This window comes from Echeneis naucrates, chromosome 2, assembly GCF_900963305.1.
Source record: "Echeneis naucrates chromosome 2, fEcheNa1.1, whole genome shotgun sequence".
NCBI classification, from domain to species: domain Eukaryota; kingdom Metazoa; phylum Chordata; class Actinopteri; order Carangiformes; family Echeneidae; genus Echeneis; species Echeneis naucrates.
Window position 1 is genome coordinate 11,632,247 of NC_042512.1, and position 13,040 is coordinate 11,645,286.

Below are 13,040 nucleotides of genomic sequence, written 5' to 3' on the forward strand. Positions count from 1 at the left end.
CTCACTCAGAATCCTGATTTTATTAATGTAACACCTTTCGACAACGTACTGTGACTCCAGCAACACAACACAATGACAGTTTTTGTTGTGATAAATCGCAGCATCGATCCATGAAAAACATAAAAAAAAAAAAAATCATCCTCCATTCCAGCTGCCATGTTTTCTTCCCCCAGGTTAATGTTAGTCCTTGCTTCAAGCTGTAGTGCTGGTTTCCGTGGAAAACGTGAATTTGGTAAGCTGTTGCGCAAGATCCTTTCATTTGTCCTAATTTCAGAAACTCGCGGGGGTAATAGAACATTTTCTCTTGCAGCGTTGCGGCACAGCAGATCCATGTCTGCATTGGGTCCAGGTGTGCAGTGGACCACTAGCCAAACGCTGACATGCCCCACTGCTTGACCTCAGTAGGGCACTGAGGATACTTCTGCAGGGCCTCCACGATCTGACTGTGGTCCAGCATGAGCCTCATCAGCCGGTATTCCCTCTGAGTTTTGGCTGAGGAGCCATCGACGGGCCGGATCAGCTCCAGCTCCTGCAGGTGCTCGAAGGCCTGAGTATACAGAAAAGGTATAGCATAAGGGAGTGCGGTTTAACGCGTGTCCTTGCCCTGAAGGGCTACTTTCACAAAACAAAAAGATTTCATACAAACCTTCATGATGACAGGCCGCTCGAAGTTGTACATGGAGTTTGACTTCCTCTGCAGGAACTTCTTAAACTCTGAACGCAAGTCAGAAGAAGACACTTGTTTAGACGGACAACCCGACATAATTTACAGCCTCGCAGCTAAAAACTCTTGCCGTCTCTTGTATATGCTGTTTTTCTTAATTACGCCACCACACAGTCCCTTTTTCCTGCAGCTTTTGGACTTGCAAGAACTGAAAACTGCTGCTTCCCTGTTCTCTGTTTATGTCAAACACACATCTGCTTGTATCTGCTTGTACCGTTGTGAACCATTTGCAGATTGAATGGCTCTCCTTCGTAGACATCGTTGAGGTGTTTCATGGCAATGATCAGGCACAGCTCCAAGATGGACAAACCTAAAAAAAAAATAAAAAAAATAGAAAACTGTATTTCACCAGTCTGGAGGAGGTGTCTGAGGACAATTCTCTTTTCACGTAGACTTTACCACGGAGCATGTTGGCCGTGGCGTCGGCAAAACACACCCTGCTGGCCTCCTGCACGTCGATGGGTTTGATGGTAGGTTTGGCTACGGAGACGCGACTCAGACACAACATCTGCAAGAGAAACACAGATTCAAACCTGCCGCGTTGACATCTGCAGCTGCCACCTGAAATGTTAGCTTGCGTACGATGTGGAACCATGTTTTGTGTCACTCTCACCAGCAGCATGTGTAAAGAGCGGAAGTCTTTGCTGGAGTTGAAGTGTCTCTGCAAAATTTCCCCCACAGATTTGTCTCTGCACAAAGTCTGGAAGAGAAAAAGAAGTAAAACAATGATTGTCGCTGCGATGAAATAAAGTTTTTCTCTTCATGGCCAAACTGAGCACAGGTCAGTTCACCTTTATACTGTCATTCCAGTCCTGAGCAAACTGGCCGTCTGGAAAATGGTCTGGCAGGCTGAGCTGGGTTTGGACCCGCTCCAGGTACTGAGTGCTCGTCAGGCTGCTGAGCAGGTGGATCTGTCGGTGGGAAAAGCGTGACTTCACCCGCTTCTCCAGCAGCTCCAGGACATCCTGAAAGGAAAAGACAACAACAGCAGCAACAGAGAAAGAAAAGGTGAGAAGAGACGGTGAAGATTTTTCTATGACTTGTTGGGACACGGAAGCAGGATGTGAAGCCCACCAGTCTGCAGGTGATGCCGACCACAGCGATGGGCGCCTGGGCAGACTGGGAGACGTCAAACAGGTTGTAGAGCAGAGTCTGGTTTTTGTGGTGGGCGAACAGGTCGAACTCATCCAGGACGAACAGCACTGGGCGACTGCTGCTGCGATCACCTGGACTCGAACATTAAACCGCACTCTTATTGTCTTAAATGTAAATGAGAAACTTAGAAAATGTAGCAAATTTAGAAAATGAAGATGACCTTTCTTCAGTGCTTCCAGCAGAAAAGCGAGATTTTCTGCAAAACTCCCCTGAAAATGAAACAAATGTCTTTATGGCAATTTTTTTTTTCTATTCTTAATGACAAAACTGATGAATTTCTTTTTCCTTACAAACACTTTGTCACCAACGACGTTTTCTAGGTGGAGCTGCCGTGTTATTTCTTTGAGTGCAATTCTGTCATCAGTCTGCAGGAGACCTACCGCAAACAGACAGGAAGCGTGTCAGATAATCCGTCATTTCAGCAGCTTCACTGAAAAGATCTAAGTTTATCGCTCTGGGAAATGAGAGAAGTTCTGAAGGCGTAAAATGAGGCATGGTGAGGAGCCGGTCGGTACCGTTGAGATGAACCTGCAGCAGGTTTTTCTGTGCTTCTGTTTCCTCCAGCAGGTCTCTCAGCACGCACTTGAGCAACTTTGAGAACAAAAGCACAAACGCCGAGCCCATCAGAGACCTCAAGCCTCCCAGGATTTCATTGCACTTCAACACAATTCATCATCTTCTCAACCGCTTTTACCCAGAAGCCCATTTTAAGCTCACCATTGTTTTCCCTGCACCTCTGGGACCGACGATTAGCACAGAGTTACTCTCCCCGTGGACAGCTGTCCGTTTCAGCAGCTCCAGGAGGTGTCTGAAAAGACATATCTTTGACTGCAGTACCCATTGCGCTCCTTCAACTGCAACACATGAATCTCTGCATTATTGAATTTGGAGAAATGATTCAATCCTCAGCGTTGGAGGGCCATTTCACTGCGAGGCAGCACCTGGGAGCTTTGGTAGCCTCCGAAGTGGAGCAGCGCTGTCAGCCAGGTAAGACTGAACTGGGTCACCAAAACTCACTGAGCGCCGCCTCGCCTCTGAAAAAAACGTGACACTTCTGCTACAGATTCTATGACTCTTCTCCTCATCCCGCCTCTTTTGCTGTCACTGCATTCTTTTATAAGACTTTTTTTTTTACTCCATGGTTGTCATTTTGTAAGATTTCATGTGCCGTTGTTGAAAGCCTTCAAGAGAAATCTTATCTGAAACGATGTGGGTCAATGATTAACTTTGAACAATACTTTTTTTTTTTTTTTTTTTTTTTTTTTTTTTTTTTTTTTTTTAAGCCACAATGCCAAAACTTCTGAGGTTGCAGTGAGTGATGGCTTGGACCGACCCACGAACTGAGGAAATCATCAAGTCCATCAATGATGCTGAATATATGCAGAGTACCACTGAACAAGCTGTTGTTTTTCAACTTTCGCCGCAGCACCGGTGAAATCAACCTACTTGTGCTGAGCTTCTAATCCCTCCGGCTTTTCAGGGAGCTGCTGATGGCAAAGTCGCTCCCGCAGAATCTTCTGAACCTGTAAAAGAGGGCAAATAAACTCAATCCAAATTTCAGTGAAACAACTTGAAGCAGTATGTCGCGTTGCCATCTGCTGTCCAGCATGTCAACAGCTGCTTGATGCAGACCTGCGTGATGCACTCTCCGACAGGCAGAGCTGCATCTTTCACCTTCCTCTTGCTCATGATGCTCTGAACAGAAGAGACGGAAAATGACACTGGTGAGCGAAGTGGCCCCCAAAAACGCAGCATGTGAGTGATGTGAAATTCATAACACAGCCGCTTTAAAGGCTTTTGTCAAGGACTCCCAACACCTTTCCGCCGAACTCCGATTCAGTCTTCGCCGAAACAACATGTGATCTCGATGTTTACACGTAAACGTTTACGCTGTGACACAACTTCAGGTCTGCTCTCGACCAACATAAACTACCATTTAATTCGGCACATTGCTAATGCACCAAGAAACACCGATTTGAATGCAAGCCCACTTAAATAACCGCTTCAAACTATTGACGATGTGCTCCGACGAGTTGTTAATAATAATGTTGTCAACTTAACAATACAATGTATCGCTGAATCCTAAGAAAATTTTATAAATGCCGAATGAGCAACTGATTTCTATATTATACAGAAAACACCACCGGTTGGTTTAAAACATGCGTTATTATGTCGCGATGAGCGGAAAGCACTAATCTTTATCATGTAACAACCGAGTTTGGAGACACTTTCCTCTCCACGCTGACGTGTGCACAGGAAAACAAGCAGCACCTTTAAAATAACTCGGCAGTAACACGGCAGCTCTTCTACGACGTCTTCACATAAAGTTAGAAAGAGGAAAAACCTGAAGGAGACGCGGACTCGGCCTTCGCGGGAAAACTGCTCATCCAGCTGTGACAGCTTCCTGTATTTATTGAATGCGCGGCTCTGATTGGCTGCGCGCCGGAAGAGAACGAGATCGACAGATTTTCTAACATGCGGTCCGATGGCAAAGTAAAATAGATAGAATTGGATAGAATGGCACACACAGACACACACAGTAAAAGCAGAGGGAAGCTCCGCTGGTGTGAATGTGTAAATATCGCCACCTGCAGAGAAAAGGCAGTAGTGTCTGTAGTTTTGATACCTGCACCACCTTCAGGCTGTTTTGCAGTCCTTCACAACACAATGACTCCACTCTCTGTTGTTCAATTTGGGAAAGGGCCCCCCAAAGATTTCCATTTGTTTGAGTAATGTTTGCTTAAGTATTCATCTGTTTGAGGAATTTTTTTTTTATTATTATTGTTGCAGAGAACAACGAAGTATAAAATCTGTGCTGTTTTGTCTTAATCAGGAGATGTGATCAAAACAGGGAAGTTAATTACCCTGATGGTTGTAATTATGTCATGCTAATTGTTTTTTTGTTTTTTTTTAAGGCCATACCTTCCACCGCTGCTTTGATTTGAAGAAAATTAGGAGGGATGGTTTATGTGAATGGCTTGGCGGTTGGCTGCAGAACAACATCTTTTACTCATTCACAATAATGATGAAGCTCTGGAGATACTTAAATGTTTCCTGTGGCTTTTGCTTGACTGATGAAAAAAGCACCATAAACCACCAGATATCTCACAAATTGTCTCCCAGCTCCTGCTCACGTTCAGCCTGTCACATTATTCTAAAATACGACTCTCTGCTCTCGCATTCAGCTCTGTGTTTGCCCTTAAAAATACATGAAGTGGCCCTTTTACAGCAGCCATACAATGAATTAATTGAACATCTCCTCAGGTTTGACCTTCAGAAAAAATTCAAGAAACTGCACCTCGAGCTGCTTAATCTTCTTTTACTTCAAATCGTTGTTTTTTTCCCCCTCTTCCTTAGGTTTCACAATCTTTGTTTATCTGGGGATATTATATTTTGTGGCATCTATTTTACTCTGTTTCATATTTTCAGATTTTTTTTTATTTTTCAGTGACAACAATCTAACTGCGGCGTTCTCAGAAACACATTATTGACCGTTACTGTTTGTTTGCCATTTTTGATCCTTATATTATGTCAGTTTAGTATCAATGTAAAGAACTGTGGCCTTTACCAATTATTCTCTTTATACGTTTGCAATATTTTAGCATTTCTCTATGATAGCTGATGAAATAATAATAAAATGCTCCAGGTGATACACAGGGTGATAAAAGTTTTTATGTGAAACCTTCCAACTAATGTGATTAATTATTAACATTACAACAATTTGCAGCTTGTAATAACCTTGTAACACAATGTGCCTCGTTAAACAGTGACACAATACCGCTTAGCTACTGGCAAAATAACTATTTTACTGTTAATGAGATTATTATTTGTGAGTTTTCTTACATGAAGGACTGCTGACAGTGGATTTGGATTTCTTTACAGTTAATTTGATGTTATTCTGTAAAACTTCTTCAGGATTTAGAGCTGAAGTTTTGCGTATTGTATTTTGAAGAGCAAGCCTGGCAATTTTCTATCTTTTTTAGACCATTAATACTTGACAATTTTTGATCAGTAAGAGATGTTCTTATTGAAAAGGCTTATCTCTTGTTTCACCTTTGTTAAATGAAGGAAAAACCTCTGCTGGACTGCTGGTACGTGCCGTTTGCGGTTTTGATCTGAGACTAAACCAGGTGATCACGCATCTGTAAAACAAAAATCTCAAAAATTAAGAATTATTCAGCCTAATCAACAAAGTGGAGCAACACTGCAGATTAATTTTGGGACTAGATATGTTTCAGTTTATATCCAGATAAAGCATACTATGACTGATACTTTGCATCATATATGTTACATGTAGTCTCCTGGCTCCTTTTCTTAGACCCTGTTACCCTGTTTGTGTAATGCAGGCTACAGGTTGATATGAGCGCAGTACTCCCAGCCCTAAACAAGCACCATTCACAGACCCTTCATTTGTTTTCACCTACTGCATCTGCACTCACCTTAACCTGACCATCTCATTTCTTTTTGCATTTTAATGTATTTTTTGTTAGAAAACCAGATTGAAGGCATCTTCGGGGTCGACACTTTTATTTGCTATGGCTCCTGCATGCTTCGTTTAGCATTTCTTTGAAAATTTCCCTCATTCAAATACCGCTTCTTTGAATTTTTCACCTAGTGTGTCAACAAAATAGCTGTAATTCCACGTCACGTGGACTCTTACTTCACAAAAGCTTCAATACAGATATCTTTTGTGCTCTTGTGCAGGAATCCAAACAGACAACTTCACAATAAAATCAACAAATTACCCTGGTAATAAGAGGTCATTATTGTGTATTTAATCACAGGAAACATACCAGACAAATAAAATCACAGATGATGAATTTATTTGTTTGAGTATGTCCATTTTATGAGACTTTACACATCCACTTCACTACAATAATTTACATGACAAGGTTTTTTTTACACAAAACGTATGATGGTGCTCAGAGTGTATACAATTAGAGCAGAAAACATTAGGTGATTAAAGAGGTAAGTTAATCAACTACTGTTCCAAGAGTGGTTGAACCCATTCATAGAGCAAAAACGAGATCAGGCTTGGAAGTGGGACAAATGAGATGTAATCGTTAATAATTAGGTTTCCCCGTTGTTGGACCGCAGAGGTGTGTGTCGGTGTCGGTCTGGGCTCTGTGCAGGTGTCATATCTTTGTGATCGTTAACTTTGGCCGTGCAGAGGTTGTGTGTGTGTGTGTGTGTGTGTAAGTGTAAGTGTAACCGAGCTCTGGAGGAAAACGTGCTTCACCTCTTCCATCTGCTGGCTGCTCCTGCTCCTGCTCGGCGCATGCGCCGTGCGCCTCTCCATCATTTCCAATATCCCAGTGTAGGAGAACCAGCAGAGAAGCAAGAGAACTAATGGGTAGGCTTCTTATTTTTATTTTTCCTAAGGTCAGAAACGCACCGCTGCTCGCTCGTCTCCGTGTTTCGGCGCCGGTGCGCACACGCCGGGACGCCCGGACGAGCTCGGGCAGTTTACGGTTTGATTTGACGCAGAGACAAACGTTGGTGGTTGAAACGCGTCTCTCTCTTCTTCTTCTTCTTCTTCGCTCTCTCTCTCCCCCTCTCTCGCTCTCTCGCTCCCTGCGAACGCAACGGGCTTGCACGGATGTTAGCTAGCATGCTAGGCTAACCCGTGCTAACTCGGCCTGGCCCTGGCCTTGCCTGGCCCCCTTGGCTCGAACCCCCCCACCCACCCCCCAACGCGGGGCCTAGTTTGCTTTTTAATTTTTTTTTTTTTTTTACTTCGACAATTTGAGGTCTGAATCGGGACTCGGGGGTCTCGGGGTTACGGGGGCCGCCGTTACCACCCGCCTATTAAATGCTAAAATGTTATTAGCGCACCGGAGCTCGCCCTCTAATTCATTTTCGTTACAACAAGCTAGTTGGCTAGCCAACTAACGGTGGCTAGACAGCTGACGCTTGGCATGCTAACCCCCCAGCTAGTTCAGATGCTGTGTCCGATGCATCAAAAAGCCCAGTCAGACGTGGCTGATCTGGCTTGTTGACACGGTCACTTTTTCACGCCGAGGCCCCGCGGACGGCGGAGCCGGAGCTGCCCGTCTCGCCCTGTTGTGTGCTAAACAATAACACACGCCACACCGCTGTGGTTAAAACGCTTTTAGAGCAACACTTGGCACAGTTGATATGCAGCCTGGCTAATGTTCAGCCAAGCTAATTAGCCATTATCTAACATCCAGGCACCTATGGTCGCCGTGATACTGTACACAAACTGTTTGTCATGTTGTCCAGTTGTGGGGTGAAAGACTTGTCATCCAGCTGGCCAACTTGTGTGGCTGTCAACTTTGATGGCTGCTGTAAATGCAATTTCGGCTAAATTACCCCTAGAGCTAGCTTTGGCTAACTCCATGGCGTTAGGGCAAGATTTAAATGCAAGGCTGAGAATTGATGGCTTTAATCAAGCCAGTTATTGAAAGATCAGGGGCAGCTGGTTTTGGCTTCAGTCAGACAGTTTGTGTTACCTCTGTTTGTGTTGCACACTTTGTGTCCTATTCCATTTTTAGCATGCTTCACAAACTAAATGCTTTTTACGGGCACTGCTACCTGTTCCCAACTCTTGCTTGAAATTTGGCAGCCCATGACAAACGCTTCACCCTGGCACTGAGTGCATTTTAGGGACATTGTAGTGAGTGCATGGCTTTGAGCGTGCACACACGAATTCACTAAAAAGCACCAGGATCCATGCTAAAATGCAGTCGGTGACTTGTCACTCTACCATGCCCTGGACGACCTCACCTTGTGACTATTACATGATACCCCCTTATTTATATTCCATATTCAAAATGACAGCAATATCAACATTAGCCTCTGACTTGGTGGGATGGAATACATGTTTATTTTCTGTTTAATAGCAGTCCAACAGGTGAAAATCTGACCGTAACTGGTTCATTAATGCACCTGTGGCCTGCCAATCTGTGTCAGGTAGCTTTAAATACTGGTGTTTGGTCAAATAACCAGAATGTAAATTATATATTAATATGTGACACTCGGGGTACGCTAGGGATCGGCTTGTCTTTTAAGGTCGTGGCACTCTGAGTTTGTGTGGCCTTGATTTTACCGGTCGGAGAAATGCTGCCCTCTCACTGTTATCACTTTTAATCTGCTTCATTCATTTGGCACTCATTGAAGAATTAAGACTTCCCATTGCGACGGAATCGAGTGAGAATTTATTGCAGTCCAAATGCTGGTTAACTTTGCTTGTGTTCCTCAGGGGGCGTTATTTTCAGAGCTGCATCATGAGGCAGTTAATAAAGTTTACCAGCTGCTGTACCAGGTATTAGATGAAGTTTGTTGTCCTCTTCCTGTCAGGATGAGTAAAGACAATTAAAAGTAATTGTGGGCTTACTAGACCTTTGTTACAGGCAAAGTAAATAGCAGACTCGCACTTTGATGATGCACAATCACTGCAATAATGAAGAGCTGTTACGGTGCAATAATTTTACAGCAAAAATAACAAAATAAGCCAGATATTACAATAAGGACCACTTAAATGATGCCAGATAATAATAGAAAGCAATCTACTTCTTGACCATGTAATGAGATGCACACAGGCCTCTTTGTCTGATCATATTCTTTGAAATCTGGACATTAGAACATTTTCATTTACATAAACTGCCATCCTTAATGGACCGCAAATTCAGTTACTCAAGAACCTTTGGCTTTGGCTTCCACTCGTCATTTTGATGTGATTTCATATCTAAAACCTTTTTTTTTTTCTCTCTCTCTCTGAGACTGCATTGCTATTACTCCCCGGTGTCTGCATTTATGTCTTTATTCGCGTTAACTTTTTCTAGTCTTCGAACGCACTGCTTTTATGACGTTTACATCCAGATTGAGTCCAAAATGTGTTGAATTCCCAACACATGGAAGGTGGTTTTTGTTTTTTTTTTTTTTGTGCCAAAGCATGTTGTTTACTACCCAAAATATGTTCCCAGTGGTGCTGTGCTTTATCTTTTCACATTATTTTGCGGAGGAAAGTGGGAAATGGTAAATAAATAATCTTATTTACCTTCCTAGTCGCTGCAAAATGTTTAACACTCATACCGTTTTTACAGTCTTCTCAAATCTCAGACCTTTGTCACTGCAGTGAGCCCTCAAGTTATCATGTGATTTAGAAAAAAGTTATATAAGCAGTATAAGCCTCTGACAGAGGCATTGTCATACTTTGAAAGAATAGTGGGACTGAAAACGTGTTCATTTGCTGTAAGATCATTTATAATGTCTCCCTTTTCCACTGTCTCCTTTTGTCTTATAGGAGTACACTCCCTTGAACTTACCATACATCCTCCTATTGACGTGATGTGCTCTTGTCAACTCATCCATGATCTACGAGAGCGTTACATTGTTTCCCTTCCCATATAAGCCTTTTAGGATGTCTCATTAGTAGTAATTTGGATGATCTGTGAAATTCATTGGATTATTGAATTGAAACTTCCTATAAACCTGAGCCTTTGGCAAAAAGGACAATGACGTGAATGTTCTGTTCTACTTAATATAAGTAAGCTACATCATTAAAAAGCCTTTAAATGCAACATACCTACTCATTGTCTCTTAAAAGCTGCAGTGGAGCTCTCTGCATGTGACTTGTTTTATTATGCATACCCAGAAAGGGGCTGTCATTTAATCAAGTTAAATACTGCTGGTGCCACACACTTAACGCACAACTTGGACGACATTTGATGCCTTGCGTCCCGACGAAGCAGAAATGTAGATATATAACAGTAGATTCTCCATTTTGCCAATAGCCATTTATTGTAATGCCAAGTCCAATTGTATTGATAAAGAGTATGCATGCATTTCATTTGAAGAGTGTGTGTTTGATTTATAGCTCACGTGGATGTGAAGTATTAGATGACAGTCCTGCAGATTTATTGTTCACTGGGCTTTAGTTGTGTTTTTCATGCACTTTGCTATCGGAAGCAATGATGAAGCTTCATCCTTGGAGCCTTCATTTCTGCTTCTTGTTGCTAAATAGTTGAATAGTCCAGTGCAGTCACATCACCTACATCCATCCTATCAGCAGCAGTCATGGTGTTAGCATTGTCCTAGGTTTGTGAAACTTGTGTCGTTGCGCTCCATAGCCACTGCAGCCCATCATGTGACTGCGTCTTTTTGGATGTATGTCAAGCCACAGCTGCGCACACAGCCAATGCTATGTCAAAACCCATAAATGCAATGAAAAATACATTTTTAGCTCCACTTTTTTACAACTATCCTAAAACTATCCTTTTAAATTTATTTAAAGAATCCGATACCAGTGGAACACTTGAATTCATGCTGCATTTCTGGCCGATCCGAATTTGACCCCTTCTCTGCTCCGCTGTGTCCCTCCTCTTTGCACATGTTCATCTCTTTTGCTTCGAATAGTAAATCAAAAATAAATATGGCATTTAATTCGGGTGTAGGAATTGAGTCAGGAAATGGTGGCGAGACGTGGCAGAAAAATAGCGAAAGTTGAGCTTAAATCCATGCTTTAACGTCAGCGAGGCAGCACATTCACAGAATGCAAGGTTTGCCAAAGGTTGAATTAAAAATGTACGTTACTACCCTCTCTTATCATCCCTCCTCTCTTTTTTTTCTTCTGTCACAACCAGACAGGAAAAGACAAAACACCAAATAGATGTCTTAAAGATAGAGGTGAGAGATTTGTCACAGCCCAAGACATCCAAGCAATTGTTGGGGAAAATAATTAGTTTTTTTTCCTCCAGTGTGAACACAACAATAGAAATCATGTTTTCTCTGTTACCTCTGCATTTTCCAAACATGGAGTTGTGGGAAATGAGATTTTAATGATGCGGTGGTTTCTCAGATAGGATGCAACACAGCTCTCCCGAGATGAAGAGGTGCATGTGTTGCAGCTGCGTATTTCTCAATAAACAGTATACATTTAATGCTGCTTCATTTTTACTGTGCCACTGTGAGCGGTACCCTCCTCGCCTCTCTTCCTCTGTGGTGGTGTCGCTGGGTTTGGTCTCAGCAGCTCACAGGGCAGTTATGAGTCAGCAGCACTGGCGGCTGAGAGGAGGCTTTACATGTATCTCTGTCATTCACGGGCTGAATTCAGCCTGATTTGCCACCGTTGATGGCCTTCTAGTCAGACCATTTTCTGAGAGAAAGGGAAAACTGCCGGCAAGACTGCATAAAAATTCAATGCATTTATTTATTTATTTATTTTTTGACGCCATCTTTTGATGAGACGCCTACGTGCGTTATAACGTTTAAGTTTTAATATCGACCTAAAATAACATGATGTAAAAAAGTTCATCCTGAGCAGACCTGCAGAATTGCAATTTGGGGGGCAGTTTAGGCATTATGGAGAGAGACTTGTGTTATAAGTGCAAGTCTAGTCTTGAGTCTTTAGTATATTTTGACAAACAAGCACTCAAAGCAATCATGCTATTGAACTGCACAGTATGGTGAACAGGTATACGTCGGCCTGCAGACTGAGTTGATATCTGCACCGGACGTGTCTTTTCTAAATAGCTTTTTATTTATCTCCATTTATCTGATTTGCTGGCTTGTTATCAATCCTTGTAGCGACCTGATTAAGGTTAGATATTAGTTCCACACAATTAGAGAATGAGCACAGTTTATAGAATCTGAATCCAAATTTCGTTCTTATTTAAACATGTCGGATAAATAAACGGTGGGCTTGGAGTTCCTGTGGCTATTCAATTCTGTGGTTTTGTTGACTTGGGTACTGGTGCATTCAAGCTCGTCTGCCACGCTTGCTGTCATCATGCATCATGCTTTCATATCTGTCGCTCTTTTCTACCTCATGTCTTTAATTGGTTGCAGAGCTTAACAACTTCACTTTTTATTTTTTATTTTTTATTTTTTTTAAATCATCGTGTCACCAGATCCAACATGGAACTGGCCTTTGGCGCCTATTGTTAAATGCAGTTTGGGATCCAGACTTCAGGTTTTCATAGACAATTACTGTTGATGATAACTCATTAATTTGGAGTCAGAATTGAAGATTGAAAATCAGTATATCCTTTGTATTCTGTCCACTCTCAATCCTCATTCTTTAGCTCATGGTGCCATGTGGTGTTGCCAGCACGTGGACTGGGTTTAAAAGTAAAAACTGACTCTGTGACTCCACATGAGTAAGACGTACTGGCAATGATGAAAAAGATAAATTTGATGA

The 13,040-nt window shown here is 42.4% G+C and overlaps 2 protein-coding genes across 6 annotated transcripts in view; one reads left to right on the top strand and one right to left on the bottom strand.

The window, feature by feature from the left end:
* Window positions 1–7,181, bottom strand: orc4 (origin recognition complex, subunit 4). Of its 4 annotated transcripts, XM_029520847.1 has the most exons (15): window positions 7,119–7,181; window positions 4,552–4,557; window positions 3,512–3,574; window positions 3,326–3,402; window positions 2,597–2,687; window positions 2,395–2,470; window positions 2,170–2,255; window positions 2,040–2,088; window positions 1,799–1,950; window positions 1,516–1,689; window positions 1,338–1,424; window positions 1,124–1,232; window positions 939–1,034; window positions 647–714; window positions 1–547 (listed from the first exon to the last, which is right to left on the bottom strand). In XM_029520847.1, the coding sequence occupies exons 1-15, from the start codon at window positions 7,179–7,181 to the stop codon at window positions 365–367; spliced, it is 1,380 nt and encodes a 459-aa protein (XP_029376707.1). In that variant the 3' UTR covers window positions 1–364. The 4 variants fall into 4 exon arrangements, with proteins under 4 accessions (XP_029376707.1, XP_029376724.1, XP_029376716.1 ...); XM_029520864.1 differs by lacking the exons at window positions 4,552–4,557; window positions 7,119–7,181 and adding an exon at window positions 4,224–4,239; XM_029520856.1 differs by lacking the exons at window positions 4,552–4,557; window positions 7,119–7,181 and adding an exon at window positions 4,151–4,239.
* mbd5 (methyl-CpG binding domain protein 5) overlaps window positions 7,127–13,040 on the top strand; it is a 21,190-nt gene continuing 15,276 nt past the window's right edge. Inside the window, exons 1-2 of one of the 2 annotated variants that reach the window (XM_029520824.1) lie at window positions 7,199–7,232; window positions 11,485–11,527. The gene's annotated coding sequence lies outside the window, so the exon portion shown is untranslated. Of the gene's footprint in view, window positions 7,233–11,484; window positions 11,528–13,040 lie in introns of both variants that reach the window. The other variant, XM_029520813.1, reaches the window with a different exon arrangement.